At 46.0% G+C, this 17,613-nt stretch overlaps 1 protein-coding gene across 6 annotated transcripts; it reads right to left on the bottom strand.

The window, feature by feature from the left end:
- Positions 1–554: 554 nt before the first annotated feature.
- LOC136714005 (uncharacterized) lies at positions 555–17,613 on the bottom strand. Of its 6 annotated transcripts, none has more exons than XM_066691277.1 (29): positions 17,506–17,613; positions 16,731–16,887; positions 16,205–16,264; positions 15,807–15,831; positions 15,439–15,483; positions 15,207–15,280; positions 14,829–14,897; positions 14,449–14,473; positions 14,171–14,197; positions 13,533–13,592; positions 13,280–13,419; positions 12,758–12,880; positions 12,399–12,459; positions 11,975–12,064; positions 11,620–11,759; positions 11,329–11,451; positions 10,899–10,956; positions 10,558–10,620; positions 10,269–10,319; positions 9,903–9,980; positions 9,465–9,548; positions 8,982–9,124; positions 8,618–8,740; positions 8,374–8,431; positions 8,222–8,272; positions 6,022–7,936; positions 5,590–5,644; positions 5,411–5,461; positions 555–1,105 (listed from the first exon to the last, which is right to left on the bottom strand). In XM_066691277.1, exons 2-29 carry the CDS (start codon positions 16,836–16,838, stop codon positions 821–823), a joined length of 4,185 nt encoding a protein of 1,394 aa, XP_066547374.1. In that variant the 5' UTR covers positions 16,839–16,887; positions 17,506–17,613; the 3' UTR covers positions 555–820. The 6 variants fall into 6 exon arrangements, with proteins under 6 accessions (XP_066547374.1, XP_066547376.1, XP_066547375.1 ...); XM_066691279.1 differs by having other exon boundaries at positions 14,171–14,194; XM_066691278.1 differs by lacking the exon at positions 17,506–17,613 and adding an exon at positions 17,073–17,463.

Raw genomic sequence — 17,613 nt, 5'->3', positions numbered from 1 at the left:
GATTGAAGTGTAATTTTAATTATATTGTATTATCAGTTATGTCATAAAATAAACATATTGTAAACACCAGTGGATATAAATTAACACAAGGGAACAAGTATGTGGTGTACAGTAAAGTGTAGGCAGTGTGGTGCATTGTTAAAAACATGGTAAAGTGTATTGTGGTGTACCATAGTAAAAAGATGAAAACGAATGTATTAATTACTTCTTCACTGAATGTACAATATTTGTAAATTATGTGAAAGTAGAATATAATTTGAAGTTGCAAACATTGTCTTCATTATTTTTTATTTAGCTTAAGCTTAAATTAGCTTACGTTAAATTGAAAATCATGAAATGATTCTACTACTACAAGCATTACTTATACAAAATGTAAACTCTGACCACATCATAACAACCAATATAAATATGTGCAAGTCTATCTCTGATAAGAATACTGATAATACAAATACACTGAATTTAAAAAAAGAACTCATTGGAATGCAGTCATTGTAAGTAAACACAGATAGCCTTTGATTATAGTGTTATGTTAAACAAACAAACAAAACAATATATTTTAATATACAACCAAAGTAAATATTTTATTGAAGGATACAATCAGATATTATCAGGTGTATAGCAGGTGTCAGTCTTGGTATTGGAAGAGGGGTCACCTTTAGATCCTTGTGTGCGAAGTGGTGTGTTTAGAAAACGCAGACACCCATAATTAAAAACATAGGGGACAGGTAACCCAGGGTCTGGAGAATCCAAACCATTTAACAAAAGGCCTTTCCTCTGCAGAAATGCACATGAATATGCTGGCTCTGGAAACTGATCCCATTTATAACACCACTGCATCCTTAATAACAACGGCTCCCTTCAGCTCTGCCTGTTGACTATTGAATGCCCTGGTGTAAGCTGGGTTACATGGGTGAATTAAATCCACTCCACCGAAGTCTTGATCCGTACTGAATCCCACTTCTGAAGTATGCATCTTATTCCATATTACACTCAGCAGCCAGCCAGTATCTCTCCAGGTGTACACTGGGGTTGGAGAGGCAGCTGTGTGGGGTTCCTGCCAGACTCCGAGTCTCCTGCAGCTCAGGCTCCCCTTGTGCCTCTCTGCCTGCGTGACACACAAACACAGGGCAGAGAAGGGGCTGGACCCACACACAGTGTAAAGGTAAACACCACAGCCATTGCTATGTCTGCATCTACCTTTGCTGAGTGGGGGGGCCACGTATTATAATTTATTATTTTCTTGGTTTAACAGAAATTGTGAACCAGAGCATGTTAAGTTCCACCTAAGATCCAGCCATGGCCAGTGTCTGCAGCTGTGTCGGTCTTTCAGACAGATTCTGGGACAGCCTCAATGGCCAAGGGTAGGGGTCAGGGGAACAGTGGAATCTCTGATTCAGGGTGTGTCCACAGTCCGAGTCACTCCTTAAAGCCTGCAATCACCTACATCCGTGCCCCTGCAGATGTGTCCAAGTCAGGGGCCCTCTCTAAAACAGAAAGTGCTGCCCCGCACCCAGCGATGGCACTCACACCACATGTAACATGTAAGTCCAGCTGACCTAGACCCAGATTGAACCCACCCTACTGCGAGGAGGATCAGGGCCAGCCATTGGGATCTTCACAAGCCATGGGGAAGATGTCAAAGAGCGACAGCTTTGATCCAAAAGACCTTCTGAAGAAATAAATCCACACAGTGCCCGAAAGCTTTGCCAAAATCTCACACCAGCAGTCAACGATCAGATGAAAGGTGCCCATGCCAACAGACACTCACGGATGCTTGAAAGGACAGACAGACAGACACATCCCAGCCTGAGTACTTCCCGCTCTACAGACAGGCCTCAGCTCCCTCCATTCCCATGACACTCCCCCTGACTTGTAGCGGAGGGTCGCTGTGCAGCACTGGGGAAAGGGGAAACTCAGACAGTGGGAAGGTACAGTTATAGTCGCACGCTTGCACACCCTCCGTTTGAATGTTGCTCAACACACAACATCTATCGAACACCACGCATCACTGAATGATATTGTTTCAAAATGAAGGGTGTGCGTTGACTTAGGACTAAAACTGCCCAGGAGCTCCAGCTGCCTGCGCTGCCCAGAGCTATAGAGGCTTGCCAGTTGTCAGGTCTGAGAAACCGTACGCATATCGTGTCCAGGCAGAGGTCTGCACCGCAGTACAGAGAGGGACTAGGGTGTCGGAGTCACAGCTGGCTCAAGAAAACTGCCACTCCTCACAGGAAGGAAATTAAATCTTTCTGTATTAAACACAAATCCATTGAGATATTGTTAGCCAATGTTTTACCGATTAATATCCAGTTTTTATTCAAACTCAGATTTCAACAACTTCAAAGGATCAGAAAATGTAACTTTTAAACATATTTCTAGTTGCCCGGCTCACCAGAACTGTTGTGCTCTTGCTGAACGTTGCAGAGATGAAGCGTCACCCAGCCACGTTCTCCGTGCAAATGAATCTAAATATATTTCTCATATATTCTTTGCAAACATTACAGAACAAAAAAAACAATAATGTGTCCATATAGAGTGGGGCAATAACTGCCCATTGAACAAAAACTGCCCTTGAACAAAAACTGACAGGAGATCTAGTTTCTAAAAGTTTTTGTCCATGAAACAAAAACAAACAACACATTTGAAACAGACACAGCTGTGTACAGTATAACCATCACAAAGATAGATCAAATGATTTCTTCCAGCTTTGTGATGGGGACAAATTACAAAGCCGTGTTTGTTCAGGGTGTTACTGATTCATGCAGTGATTACTCCTTGCTCTCCTGCATGGTAAAAACAGAATATAGCCAAGAATATGCAGGTATGAGCTGGCGGAGGAGGTTAGCTTCAGCTGGTCAGCCAGATGTCCAGAACAGTCTGCTTTTTCCTGCCGTTTCTCTGCATCTTCGTGGGGCCTCCTCAGCCCCGCTCTCCTCTCTTCCCACAGTGTCTCTCCTGGATCAGGTGGGAGGGCTTCTTCAGGATGTCTGTGATGAAAGGGGGGACCACCTCGGAGAGTGAGAGGGGTCTGCCTGCCTGATCTCATGCTAGCTCACTGCCTCACCTGCTTTACAAACACATAAGAGTAATTCTTACTGCTGGCTCAGCAGGGGTTATAGGCAACTTCAGATCTGTAAGAGGCTGTATGTACAAACTAGTGGTAACTAAAAGACAACAATTTTAAATAACTGGTTTGGTTAACCTTGGCTGGACTGGAGTGGGGGGGGAAGGGCAGAAAATACAAACACAACAAAAACAGAAGACGCTGTGCCTCCCCAGGACCACGAGACCCCGGGTGAGGGCTTTGGGATGGTTGTCTCTGTGACACAACACAACACAGCCCTGGACCTGGAGGCACATCCCACAGGGGCTTAATCGCTCTTCATATGTTTAGTATGCAATTAGTTAATGAGAACTGAGGTGTGTGTGGGGGGGGGGGGGGGGGACCCACCGCCCCGCTGCCCTCCAGGACCAGGTGTGCCAGATATGTGCAACACTGCTTTAGCACACGAACAAATCCATGGGACTAGCAGAGAGGGACTGTATAATCGCTGCATTTGGAAACTCATGCTGCTGACTGTGAGATCACCAGCCGAGCACAGGAGTCCGAAAGAGGCAGGTGATCACACTCCACAATCAGACAAAAACAGGGAGCGCACACAAAAGCTGCCAGCGGATGCCAGCTTAGATGAGCAGATCCCACTGTGCGGGTCAGAAAGTCTGCGAGATGGCTGCGACCAGGTGAAAATACCAAAAGGCAACACACCCACGACGATCTGCTTTATCACGAGCCGCTTTCCACAGAAAGAAAAAGGTGTTCGTCGTTGTCATGTCTTGTGTCTCAGGTGGTGCAGGGTGCCATTCTTTAACATTCAGGTCACCCGCTGGTGTTGGACAACAGCTTGCTGTGCTGCCAGCTACGACTTTCCTCCTCCTTCAGACAACATCAATCCTGCCGACAGGCCAGTGCTGTGACCAGAGAGTTTTCCTGGTCTTTTCCCAGCTGACAGTCCCTAGGTCAGGACTAGCAGAGGTCTCATGTCCCTTTCTACGCTTCCTCCAATAGGCCGCAGCCCAGGGCACACACCCCGAGAGCCGGGCAGTGCTCTCTTGTGGAATGGCCAGCACCCTGGGGAGGTGACTGACAGGGATGGTCAGTCCACAGGGAGAGGACAGGGGAGGTCAGGGGAAGGACTGCACTGTACAACACTCAGTTAGAGTGAAATAAAATAAAATTCATAGATCATACTTGACTGCCATTCTCCACCTATCACTTCGTAACCTCTAAGGCAGTGCTCTCCCACCCAGGCCCTGGAAAGATCAATCCAGTTACGTTTTATAGGTCAGGGCCTAAATCACCCATTTCCAAACCGTAGGAACACAGGGAAGGAAGGAATGCAAGTCTTGAGGGACTCAGATGACTGCATCCAATGGTTTCTGAATTACCAAGCCTTCTGCTGGAGTGAAATCTATGAATGACAGAATTGTGTGTGTGCAGGTATTTGTCAATTGATGATTTAAGGTTGACCCATAAACCTTGCTGGATAGGGGCTCTGCAGGACCAGGGATGGAGACAGTTGCTCTAAGGCAGTGGTCTCAAACTCAGCTCCTGGAGGGCCGTGTGTATGCTGGTTTTCATTCCAACAGAGTCCTTAATTACTTAATTTATCCAATTAATTTTTCAATTTGACATATTTAAAACATATTGCGAGGTATTTTACAGTCGATGGTCTAAAAGAACATTTGATTCAAGGTACAGTTGCTTATAAAATATTCCAGGGCCTGGATAGGTGTTTAAATGTATCTGGTGAATTAAACAATTAGACCAATTAAGTCATTGAGGACTTGTTTGGAAAGAAAACCAGCATACACACGGCCCTCCAGGAATTGAGTTTGAGACCACTGCTCTAAGGGGTCATGCAAATATTATGAAAGCAGCCCAGCACACCTGTCTGGCAGGCAGGTGAACAGGCACAACTATTACAGACCTGGTGGAGTTGCTGCAGTGAATATATGATCAACACAATTATTTTTCCCATTAAATGTAAGGGTTCTCATTTGATTCATCACTGAGTGCCGCTGCATTAAAGCCCATCGTCAGGCTACTGATTCTCTGCATTGAATGACAAGTAAGTATTAGGGGTGTTTACAGTGGCAAGAGCTTTGTTTCCATCTCCCAGCATCTGTTGGGCTGTGAAGGACTGGTGTGGACACAGTGACATTAAGGAGCAGTTCCAGCAGTCTGAGGACAGGGAAGAGGGACGCTGGTTCTCCGTTTCAGAGTTGCGCTCTGGTTATGAGTGCACGGGTGGGGAGGGAGGCTGGAGAGGGGAAAGAACTAGGATCATTTGGAACGGCTTCTCCAGCTGTCGTTCCAATGATGCCTGCACAGACCCTCGGCTCAGCTCACCTGCTCCCGGGAGATATTCTTCCACAATTTCATTAACTCCTCCGTGGGATCCTGGAAGCAATAAAACAAATCCCTCAAAATCTATCAATTACAGTTGAGCAGCCATGTTCCTTCTATAAAAAAACAAAAAAACAAACAGCAATACTTGAATATACATATATTTACCGGCCCTGCCTTACCTTCTGAGAGTCAGACTGATCCAACCCAGGGATTTTGGTGGGAGGAGGTCGAGGGCTGTGGTGAGAGGACACGGAGAAAGAGAGAGCGACTGGGTTAGGGCTGAGTCTGTGCAGAGACACAGGGGCCGAGAGGGTGGGTGAGGGTCTCGGACAGCTGCACTGATCACACAGTGCTGACAGACTTGTCCCAGAGACTCCACAGCCCAAAGGACCCATCATGCACTGAATGCGCTATATATAATAAGAACAACACATGACACAATCACACTAAGCAAAGCAGACTGAATATAGTGCTGTACTCAGCTATAGCACTTTGTATTGGCTCAACCAGAGGATTCAGCATTGGCAGACACCGATCACCTCTATACATCTCAAGTGGGCCATCAGAGCAAGACCCTGCGAGTCACCCCCTGCAGTCTGAAAGACACTCACCTCTGAGACTCCCAGTTTTCATAGCCTCCATAAGGAGAGGGCTGAAACCCATCAAGTTTCTCCCAACCCCTCTTCCCCAAGACAGATGTCCTGTCCAGCTGTCTGCCTTGGGTAGCCTCGGGGGGATAGGCCGAAGCAGCAGCAAGTCTTCCACCCGGACCAAAAGGTATTCCTCCAACCGAGTAGTTGGTTGACCACCTATCTCCAACCAGGCCACCTGTCTTGTTGTCCCTGACCCCCTGTACCCTATCTCTATACCCTCGTCCTGCTGCTGCCTCCCCCCAGTACCCCTCTCCAGGAGCTGTGGCCAGCCTGGTAGCATGGGACCCTGAGGGGCTGGTCCTCCTGGTGCGGTCTTCAGAATATCGTATCCCTCTGAGGAACTCGCTCACATTCTGGCCCCCGACTTTGGCAGGGACTCTATTGTATCCAGCCGGTGCAGGGAACTCGCTGCCACCCTGTGGCCCTGCATACCTGCCTGCATCATAGCATGCAGATTCAAGTTCCTCAGTATACCGGTCATGTGAGAAACCTTCCCCTCGTTGGGAAGTGGCCCAGGATTCCTCCTGCTTCATGGCACTGTGGTGTTTTCTGTGATCTGTATTCCCTGGAACAGCAGGGAAGCTTGTGTCAAACTCCATGCCCCAACTGTGCCCCCGGCCACTGCCACCGCCTGCCCAGGAGGATCTGTGTTGGTCGAGGTCTGGTGCAGACAATGGGCTTTCATCATCACGACCACGTGAGTATTCATATTCGATGACCATCTGCTCTTTAGTGGGGTGGATCCTCCTGGGAGGGGCTGTGCCAGAGTGCCTGTCAGGAAGGTGTTCGGTCAAACCCAAGGGTGCTGTGCTTCCCGGCATCATCTGGTGTTGGTCTGGTTTGTGATGTGTGACACCTTCTGTCCCTTCGGAATCCAGCAGACCCATGAGGAGTTCCAGCAGCTTCTGTTTCTTCTCCTCCTTAAAGCTGTGCTTCCCTTTGCCACCTTCGTCCACCTCTCTGGCAAACCTCTTGCTCTCAGTTCTATTGGGGTACGCTGTGCGGTCTTGACCTGTCCTCTCTGGGAATGTCCGACTCAGAGAGCTTCCAGGGAGCATTACAGATCTCCGAGATTCATACCGCACGGCAGATTCTGGCATTCTCTCTGGAAACCTCTCATCCTGCACAATGGAGGGCCGCACCGTTACCATCAGGCCCTCAGGGGGCAGATGAGCTGGCAATCTCCTTGGCAGTGTGTGTCCCTGGGGACCCACAGGGTGTAGCAGGACAGTCCGGCCCTCACCTGGTGTAGGAACTGGTGTTACATCTGGGAACACATTCTCCTGGACACCTGAAGGGAACGCCTGCCCATGGGGACCAGCATGCCGCTCTGGGTAAAACTCCCGATCAAGGGCACACATTGGAGACGGCCTCCTCTTTGGGAATGGCTGGCGGTGGGGGCTGAGAGGGCGCATCAGGATGGGCTGTGCATCCAGCTGCTGGTGGCCCTGGTAGCCATGCTGATGCATCAGAGCAGACTGACTGTCAGGGTGCATGTGAGGGAGACCCCCTTCTGATGTTCCGATGTCCTCAGGGTTCCTGCTGGCTAAATACTGAGGGAGGCCGTGTCTTGGGGTGAAGTGCTCAGCGGGTTGTGGATGCCCACGGTCTCCAGTTATCTCCTCGTACCCTGCCAACTCTCTGTGGTCATGTGTGGATCTCCACGGCTCTCCAGACCATCGCTCTGCAGGCTCTCGAGACCTGCTCCGGTGCCCAGTCCGAGGTCGGCGTCTGGCATGCTTGTGGTCGGAGTACTTGGCAGGTTCGTCAGTGTGCGACCCGCCCTTCAGAGTCCTGTGGTCCAGTCCTGTCTCAGGCTTGCGGGTCCGATGGCGCTCTCTCCGAGTTGGTTTCTTCAATCCTGTAATGAGACCTGAGAATGACAATGTACGAGAATGAGACCTTATATTTTAAATATTCAAAATATACAATGCCTTGCAAAAGTATTCAGACCCTTCCTTTGGTGTTGTGATATTACAAAATGCCTACATATTATTATAACTTAATATTTCATCCAAAAATGTGATGCTAAATCTGAAGACTTTTAAGAATGAGTTACAGCAAATGTCAGCAAGAACTTTACAAAAAGAGAAAAAAATGCAACATGTTCATTGCATAAGTATTCAGACCCCTCAACTCAAGCACACACTGTCCATACCTGTAAACAGTCCTAGTTTGTACTGCCTGGCATCCTTCACCTCCATGTAGGCTGTGTGCAGCAAGCAAACAGGGCATTAATTAATAAACTGTTAGGAAACATTAAGGGGATAAGAAACAAAAGTAAAAATATAATAAGGAGAAGAAATTTACCTGACTGATAGCTTTGCAACACAATTTTATTGTAAATCGCATGAGACAGTGTCACCACCTGGAATACAAAAAAAACACATGAGCGACCCTGCTGTGCACTGATTCAACACTGGCACAGAGACAATACAGGATCTCGGGGAGCTTGCGGAGTGAGGGTGAACGAGAGGCCTTGATCAAATTAAATAAAGTCTCACCGAGTCCTAGTAACAGGGACAAGGACAAACAGCCAGAGCCGATTGATTACCTGCACCTCGCCATGGCCCTCCTGCTCCTGGAGGTCGCTGGCTGTCTTGTGCAGAAAGGGGCCCATGGTGCTCAGCTGGGGATCCTTCTCACTGCTGTCAAGGAGGCTGGGATTGCAGGCTTTCTGAAGACACAGACACACAAGATGAAGGGGACACACAATCACACCAGGAGAGAAACGGACAACAATCCACACCCACGTACTCCGGTGCATTTGCAATATTATTTATGACTATTTTTTGATTGCATTTTCAGGATATTAAACGCCATAGTTTTATTTTTATTGAGGCAAAATAAGAATGCTCTAATTATTCCAGTTCTAGATCGTGCGATGTTCTTTTTGAAGGAATGAATGCCTGACTCACAATGTAGAAGAAGCGATGGAGGGAGCTGATGATGTGACTGATGATGTAATCCTCCCTCATCTTGGCGGTGCACAGCTCACACAGGTAATAGTAGGGTGGGGGCCATCCTATGGAACTGCGGCACTCTATAATAGAACTCAGACCTGTGCAGAGAATACGAAGACAAAAATAAATACAATACTAATAACTGTTTTAAATAAAGACTTGCTTTTGACCTACCGACTTGCACAGATTCATAACTTGACGGTAGCTTTCCTTAAGGTAGATGTAATAAGCCTCTGGACACAATTCAGAATGACGCCTTTAAAGTGATGTGCTTTAACTGGGGGTGTATTCCAGGGCTATGTCAGGTTGCTTTTGTAAAACAGTTGTTCCCTTCAGATAATAACACACCTAGAAACACTATGAGTCAGAAATTCTATCACTCCGGCAGCTGCATGTGTATGTCGTGGAAAACAGTGCCTGAAACTCAGAGGTACTCACCAATCACAGGCTCCGTCCTGAACGGACTCTTCAGATAGTCCACCAGCACCACAGAGCACGCTAAAGTTGGTCCTTCCTCAACAGCTGCAACACACAAACACACACAGGAAGCCAGGAGTCTCAGAATAGCAAACCTTCAGACCATAGTGCTAAACTATACATACCCACATAAGCATATTCCTTATGTATTATTATTTTCTGTAGTTTTAATAGATTATTTTTATTGTGCATTCATGCAAGCATCTACACCCTCTCAGCACTGATAGAGTTTTGAGCTAGATGGGCCAACTGGGCTCCTTCTCATCTGTGAACGTTTGTAACTCAGTGTGTTTTTGAGGAAACTCACTCGTGTCTGAAATGCTTTTTGTTTTGCAAGAACTGGGATGTTCACTATGCACCTGTACATACAGGTACGCACCCACCAGCAGTTCCACTCACCCCTGTTTACAGGTTTACTTTGCTGCTTCTGTGCAGTGTGTGTGCTGCCTTTGCTGTTGGATTTAGTATCTGTATCAACTGGGAAAAACGAAAGATTAAATAAGGGCCACACACAAAAACTACCTGCACCTCCAACTGAGAAGTACTGAAATCACCAGTAGGGAATATGATCCACCACTTTGTGTGCTTCAGGTTTATAACTTTTGTAGTCTAAACTGTGACCACAGGATTTCTAAACTGTTTTTAAAAGCTGCATCTCAGGTATTGGAGTTCCTCAAGCAAACAGGAGAGAAAATACATCAATGTCAATCTGCAAAGCAGAGCCAGGAACACCAGAACATATGATCACGGTCGCAGAGTGCACACCTCCGGTCTGGTCAGCCATCAGCTCCTCAATCATCTTCTGGATCTCCCCATCTGTGTGGAGAGAAACACAGGACACTCAGGACAACATGGGGACGACTGGGGACTGGGAACTCACGCTGGCATTGGTTGGGGGGGTGTAAACAAACAAAAAGAAACACAGAAGCATTTTCTCCCCTGGTGGCCAGACCAGACGACCGCACAAGGTGAGTAAAGATGACGTAGAGTCACAGATCGGGCTCAGTACAGGCTGTAACGGTACGGTGGTGTCCTCTCCGTGGACTGTACACACCTTCAGGCTGGCCAGCGCCCTGCTCCCCACTCGCCTTCTTGATCTTCTGCATCATTTTCAGAGCTGTGTGGAGAGATACAGCACACTCAGGACAACATTGGACAACTGGGGACAGCACAGGACAACTCAAGACTGCTCAGGAGACACGGAGCATCGGTGAGAAAGTGCACAGCATTACTGAAGGCCATTCTACATTGCATGCAAGGAGGGAAGATCCTTAGCATTGGAATCTGCAAAACATTTAGCTTATTTATAGATTGATTTGCATTTAAACATTATTGTAATGTATTTGACATTTAGAACTATTTCCACATTTAATAGCAGAGATTCCACTGACTTACCAAAGTGAACCGACATCCCTCTGATTTGTTTCATGGCCAGTGGATTCAATTTCATAATCTTCAAAACAAGAGGAGCACAAAATATATACAAAAAAGTGAACACACTTTGAGCAGAAATAGAAACCATGTGTGCGTTTAGCCATGTGCAAGGGCACCTCTAGCATTGTGGCCTCTCGCCGGGGAAGAACACGATTAATGTAGATATAGTCTCATGATCTCTCCAGAGCCAGGGCTGCCATCTCTCTGTATTATGCTGCATTCAGGCTACATATGTCTGTGTCTTGCCTGAATATGACCTGACCAGCACCAAGCTATCCTGTGCTGGGTCACACACCACACACTCCTATCACAAACATACCTCAGCCCAGAGGTGCAGCCAGGCTTCTCCCTCCTAGCCTCCACCCTCCCCCACCAATCCACCCAAACTCACCTGCACGTCCTCTGGGGCCTCTGTTTCCTTCACCTGCTTGGCCATCTCCGTCAGCACCTTGGACCGATCAATCACATCTTTAGGGAGGTTATCTTTGTCCAGAGGATTGTGACCCAGGTGCTCCTGAAAGAAAAACATTACCCATCTGTCTTCATCATCTTCAGTCACCATGTCCAGGAACAAGACTGACAAGGATCGGTCAGATTTTCGGTTGATCAAGATAAAATTCCTCTCCCCTTTTCTGGTTCATTTCTTGTGATGCATTAAGATGGCTGCAACCGCAACACTCACCAGGCAGCTGACCACATGCTTGAAGCCGGTCATGTGCGAGAGGATGAACTCATCAGACACCTTCTTCTTGCAGACCTCACAAAGGTAGACATGGGGCTCGCTCCCGTCACTCTGTCTGAACTCTGTCAGAAACCTCAGACCTGCATGCGTGCAGAGACAAATACATACATGACAAACGGATGCACAGGGGGGATGTCAAGTGTCTTCACTTTGGGCAAGACTACAGTATGCGTTCAACGATAACTGAAAACTAATAACAGGGGCTCCTGCTATGTATCAAGCTTAGTGTGAAGCTTCCTGTCTGTGATCTACTCTGAGGTCCGCTGCTCCCGCTCTCCCCGGCTGCTGTTCTCACCAAGCAAGGGCTGAGTCCGCTGGGGGTCTCCAATGTACTGCTGCAGGGTCATCGGTCTCGCTGCTGTACCGTTACTGTCATTTCCTGTATCTGTTAATTAGCAGAGATGAATGAGTAGTTTGTGAGGAGGGCAATGTTCAAACCTTAAATATTTCACAGCACAGAGCTATTCAAAGACATGGGATATTCTCTACAGTGACCAGCTTTACAGTACTTAATACTTCATTAATTACTTGTATGAAAAGGAGCAGTGGTGAAACTGTGGGGATATGGTATTTAATGTATTCCTCATATATATATATATATTTAAAAAATCTGTGTGCCCAGAGAGATTGGCATTAATGTTTTTATCTCAGAAGACAGCAACGAAAACAGCACTGAAACACAGTTCAGTCAAACAGGAACAGGAAGTTCAAACACTTACTGGAGCAAGGCCTGACAACCTGAACTTCTTCATAGTTATAGGTATCTGGTAGGATGATAATCTGAGCAAAGAAACCGAAAATGTTGATGTTAAATATAAAAAGTGGCTTAATACATTCTACTGGCTTAATATATTCATTAAGATTCAGTGTGCCACTACTTAATAACACAATATACAGTGTAGTCACTGAACTTGTCCCATTCATCGGCTAGTCCGAGCAACTTGGCAAGTGGGAGCTTGGGTTGGCAGGAATACCAAACACCCAGAAGACACTGACTCTCCACGAATCGAGCTGGAACCCGCTGCTCTGAGAGAGGTCGGCCCAGTATTCCCCTCGATGCAGTCAGGGACTGAAGTACCTCACACTGGCCGGGCCCCTCCCTCATCTCCACTGTGGAGGCTCTGTGCTGCAGCACCGACTCCATGTGTTCAAAGTTCTTGTACATCCAGCCATAGGGCAGCAGCTCTGGAAACTTGCGCACCTGGAAGAATAAGGAATTCATAAAAACATGAAAGGCATCGACCACATCAAACCAGAGGAGCTTTTCCAGATCAGCAGGGACACACGCACCCGGGGACACAAATGGAAATTGGGCTTCAAGGCATTCAAGACAAAAAACAGGAGACACTTCTTCACACAGAGAGGCGTCACAATCTGAACAAACTCCCCAGCGATGTGGCTGAAGAGACAATTTGGGAACATTCAAAAACAGACTGGATAGGATCCTTGAATGACACCAAAGACCTCAAAGACATCTGTTTCTCTCTGCCTATCTTAACCATGCCCCATCTGCCACAGCCCACCAGGAATCAGAAATGGATAATCTGCAGGCGACCCACGCAGCTTGTGCCGCACTGGAGCTGAACACGGCTTTACTCACCAGGTAGGCGAAGCGGTGCTGCCAGCTCGTGAGGTGCAGGATTATCTGTTTTTTGTTCATACTTTCTGAACAGAAGTGACACAAATAAACCGGAGACTTGGGGGAGTTAGAGATGCGGCATTCCGTCACAAACTGCAGCCCTGCAGGAGGAGAGAGGCCCAGTGAGCGTGTAAACACATGCAGACACAAAGATACACAAACACCTACACACACACACACACCAAATCCTTGTGTAAGTAGCAGTGGTACTCACCTATGATGGGCTCGACCCTCTTTTTACTTTTAATGTAATCTTTCAAGGGCAAAGCTGGACCTGAAACCGGAAACGGGAGAGGGAGTGATCGGACTGAGGTTCCTACTGCTTTACAGAAAGTCTCTGCGAAGAACACTAAAAAACAAACTTCTGACAACAACAAAACTGTACAAGTACTAATTTAATTTGGGCGAAACCCACACAATAACTGACAACACTTATTGGTACAGATCTGTCCAGAAACATCTTTGGAAGGGTCTTATGTAACCAACAGTTACATTTTCAAAGGGTGTTGCTTAAATATTTACACAATTATATTCTTGAAAACAGGCATTTCTGCTTTATCAAGATATTGCATCCTTAATGATCACATAAACAGCCACAAATTCTTACAGTCACAGAAAACATTCCCAGTGGATTGCCTCACTTACGATATTACATGTTCACCAGTCTCTGACTCCACATGCTATGGACCCACGAGTCCGGTGAGCAATGGTGCAGTAACGGCACATTGTAAAATAACAGTGGTCAATAAGGGCACATTGTAAAAGTTGACCCACACCGCCTGCACTGCTAGTGGCCATGTCAGCCGGTGTTTATTATGGAGGACAGGGTCTGCGCTTCTGGAATCTGCTTACCTGTGTTTGCCTTGGGGTCAGCAGCTTCTGGCAGAGGGGAGGAGAGAGAGAGAGAGAGAGGATTCAAATTACAGATTGTATTAAAGAATAAAGACTACTGACAGATGAACACCACACACACTTCAAGGACAGGGGTGGTTTGTGTCGTGGAGTTTAATCATGGCGGTGGAGGAGTGACCAAGACCTGCCAAAGACATCCCCACTGCACACAGACCCCAGTTCATAACATCAGTAGAGTCACTGACCTACGAAAGTTACAGGAAAGGTGGCTCACATACCTGCACTCCTGATCGCTAGCACTTTCTGGGGTGACAGAGAAAAAGAGGACAAAGGGCAGAGTGAGAGATGCAGCAATGAAAACTGAATGCTGGTAAAACTCACAACAGAATCGTCTATGCAGACCTAGTAGTGCCATGATTATTAACTGGAGTGGGAATCAAAAGTTTTCCTAAATCGGTTCAATATACAGGATATTCTAGTTTCCTGTCTAGGGCTGAAACAACATTAAAAAAACTCTAAAATCTAATAACTGGCTTAAACAGTATTTATGAATCTAACACATAACATTGTTTCAAATGCAGTATGTGACTATTGAAAACTAACTGTACCCAAGATTACATACTTTATTACATAGCTTCAAAAAACAGAGGAAAATTACCTTCTGGTGCTTTTTTCCACACAGATGCGTATGGAAATTCTCTCTGTTTAGGCTCTGGAACTGACATAACTATTAAGGAGATAAACAAAACAACATTTTAACCAATACTAACAATAAAATTAGTCGGTACACAGTAAAATGGGTGAAAGAAGAATTCTGGTTGCAAAGCCATTTCTACAATATCATTCGGGGTCACTTAATCAGCTGCTTTGAAGAGGGTTAATAGAAAATGGACTGGAAAAGGTGTTTTTTTTTTGCTGGACATTAAACAGAGTAGCTCAATACAAAGGTACTGTACTGGATGCTGCCTGTCTGAGTGAGGGACTTATACAGAGGAGAGAACTCAGTCCCAGCTGATCAATGAGTCCACCAGCTTACCTTGCAAAATGGGGGATCTCCCAATTCTTTTCTTTCTTTCTTCCTTTTTTTTGGTTCCTTCTCCTGTGCATATTCTGATTAAAAAAGGCACCACTGAGTTAAAGTTTGATATGGCACAGCAAATTTTTGCATCATAAACTAACAAATAGTTTATTTTGTTTTACTCATTAGGAAAAACAGGTGTTACCCTAGCTTGATGTAAAGATTTTAATAACACGGCCCCAAAAGTTACCTGGTCCTCCCTGCGTTGCTTCAGGATCCACCCCGCCATGCTTCTCTGTCAAAGACAAAAAGAAACATTTCCACATTGGCACGTAAACTGGGAACATGTCAAGTGTGATTTAAATTCTGTGTAGAAAAGGCTCAGACATAGGGCCATCAGGGTGGAAAACTGGAGGCTAGGAAATGTGTGTTTATATAAAAAATAATTATAATAATAAAAAAAGGTGCAAAAAGTGTAACCAAAGTCAGGAAATGTGGAGAATTGTGGATGAAGTACAGTCAGGAGACTCGCTGTACCAGAAGCACACCCTCTCCGCACAATGACGAGAGTGTGTACTGTAATTAATGAAGGAAAAGGAAAGAAATAGCCTCACATACCTTGCTTCCTAAGATTTGCCAATTTCTTTAGCAGAAAAGTTGTGCGACCACCGGGAAAATAAAAAGACAGGAGAACCAAAATGAGGAGCAGCAACACAGAGGAGCACAGAGGCTGCTCTGACAAGCTGCACAGTTATATGGCTACTTAAGGCTCATTGCTGAAGTGCATGAAACAACTTCATTTTCCCCTTAAGTGTTGTTTTAGTTAGAAGCATGTGGCACAAAGCACCTTAACAGACCAAAGTCAATACGACACTTAAATAAAAGCTGCTGCGTTTAATATTTAGGTTATACAATAGTGTACTATGCAACTGGCCACAGAACTCTCAACGACAAGACCCCAAATAACCCAAGTACCTGAGATTTTGCAAATGAATTCTTGTTGCATTAAAAATCACCTGATTATGTTTTTTTCCGTTCAGGTGAAGATCGTAATTTGTGCACAAGAGTTGACAGATCTGCAATGGAGAAACAAATATTAGACCTTGGATCAAAAGGGTTTCAGGGAGGAAGGGTTGCAATTTATTTACATTTCCTTCCATCACAGCCGTAATAACAGCAAGCTCAATATAATTTTGCTTGTCCAATTAAACCGAAACTGTAGAATCTTCACACATCCTGGGCAACAGCAACAACACTATGTCATTCAAGGACTGCAGTTTAGTTACTTCTGTGCCATTTTTTTATTTGAATCCACTATGTTAGAGAAGAATTTACTGAGAAACACGTATGCATTAAAAGCTACACATTATGTATTGGTATTATTATTGTGTGTGATTTTAAACTCATCAGAAGTATGGCTGCGGAGGGGAACAGGGACGTAGCCTATACAACTGACAGGGAAGAGTGATCTCAATCCCGGATCACTGCTGGTCTCTCCGAGGAGGAGGAGGCTGAAGACCAGACCTTGTGCCACCATCTCACCTGGCAAAACACCTGGCCGGTCCATCCGCTCTCAGCACCACTGATCTCCTTCACTTTCCCCTGATCCTTTTCCTTTTTCAGCTGCTGTTTCTCTTCTCGGGCTGTCATTTTTGGTTGTTGTTTTTATTTTGTCATACGTTTCAGATTTCAAAGCATCCTGTAAATACAATTTCAGCATTTAGTTACAGAAACACATGGCGGCTCTGGGTATGGCAGTAGAATCAGTGTGAAGAGGCAACAGATTAAGGTCGATGTTGGATCCACCGCTGTATATGAGGGGCCCGAGTACAACACCGTACTGATCAAATCGGGCACAGCCTAATCAGTCACACTTAATATTACCTGTGAAAGCTGATCAATCCGCTTTACAAACAGAGCCGTCTGTAGACAATATGGCAACCACCAGGTTTCATTTAAAGCGCGTTTATTCATAGGTCTATCATCGGAACACGTTGGATAAGCAAGCTACCGTTTTAAATATATACGGTTATAAATAAACAACCCAGTTCTGACATTTTAACATGTCTGTCTGGCTCCCACGCCTGTGTATTTCTCTCATCCGGATGTTTTGAAATTGACAAAACCGGACAGAGAGGCGGCCCAACGGTAATAATACTCCGTCTGGAAACACGGACGGCGACATCTCGATCACAGTCCTGCTCCCCTTCGAGCAGTGTACACGGTCCGGGCACGATATATTCAATATGGTCTGCCCATAGCCCAGGATAAACAGCTCAGCATTGGCACACATGTTTAATGTAAAAGTCTCACCGACCTTTTGTATGTGGGGACTACAGTTGGTGGATCATGAGGCTCACCGGCGGGGCGATTCGTGAAGGAAACTGCGCGCCTCATGTGCCCTGTGCACTGGAGCACAGCCGTA

Source organism: Amia ocellicauda, chromosome 18 (assembly GCF_036373705.1).
Source record: "Amia ocellicauda isolate fAmiCal2 chromosome 18, fAmiCal2.hap1, whole genome shotgun sequence".
NCBI lineage: Eukaryota > Metazoa > Chordata > Actinopteri > Amiiformes > Amiidae > Amia > Amia ocellicauda.
Note: the sequence above shows the minus strand (reverse complement) of the source record. Positions and strands in the feature narration are given on the sequence as shown.

Excerpts from the sequence above, each read along its gene's own strand:
- LOC136714005 (XM_066691277.1), bottom strand. The coding sequence starts at position 16,838 with ATGACAGCCCGAGAAGAGAAACAGCAGCTGAAAAAGGAAAAGGATCAG. Across the intron at positions 12,460-12,757 it reads AGGGGCCCGGCCAGTGTGAG|ATTATCATCCTACCAGATAC; the intron begins GTACTTCAGTCC and ends TTCTTTGCTCAG. Across the intron at positions 10,320-10,557 it reads GGGCGCTGGCCAGCCTGAAG|ATGGGGAGATCCAGAAGATG; the intron begins GTGTGTACAGTC and ends CTCTCCACACAG.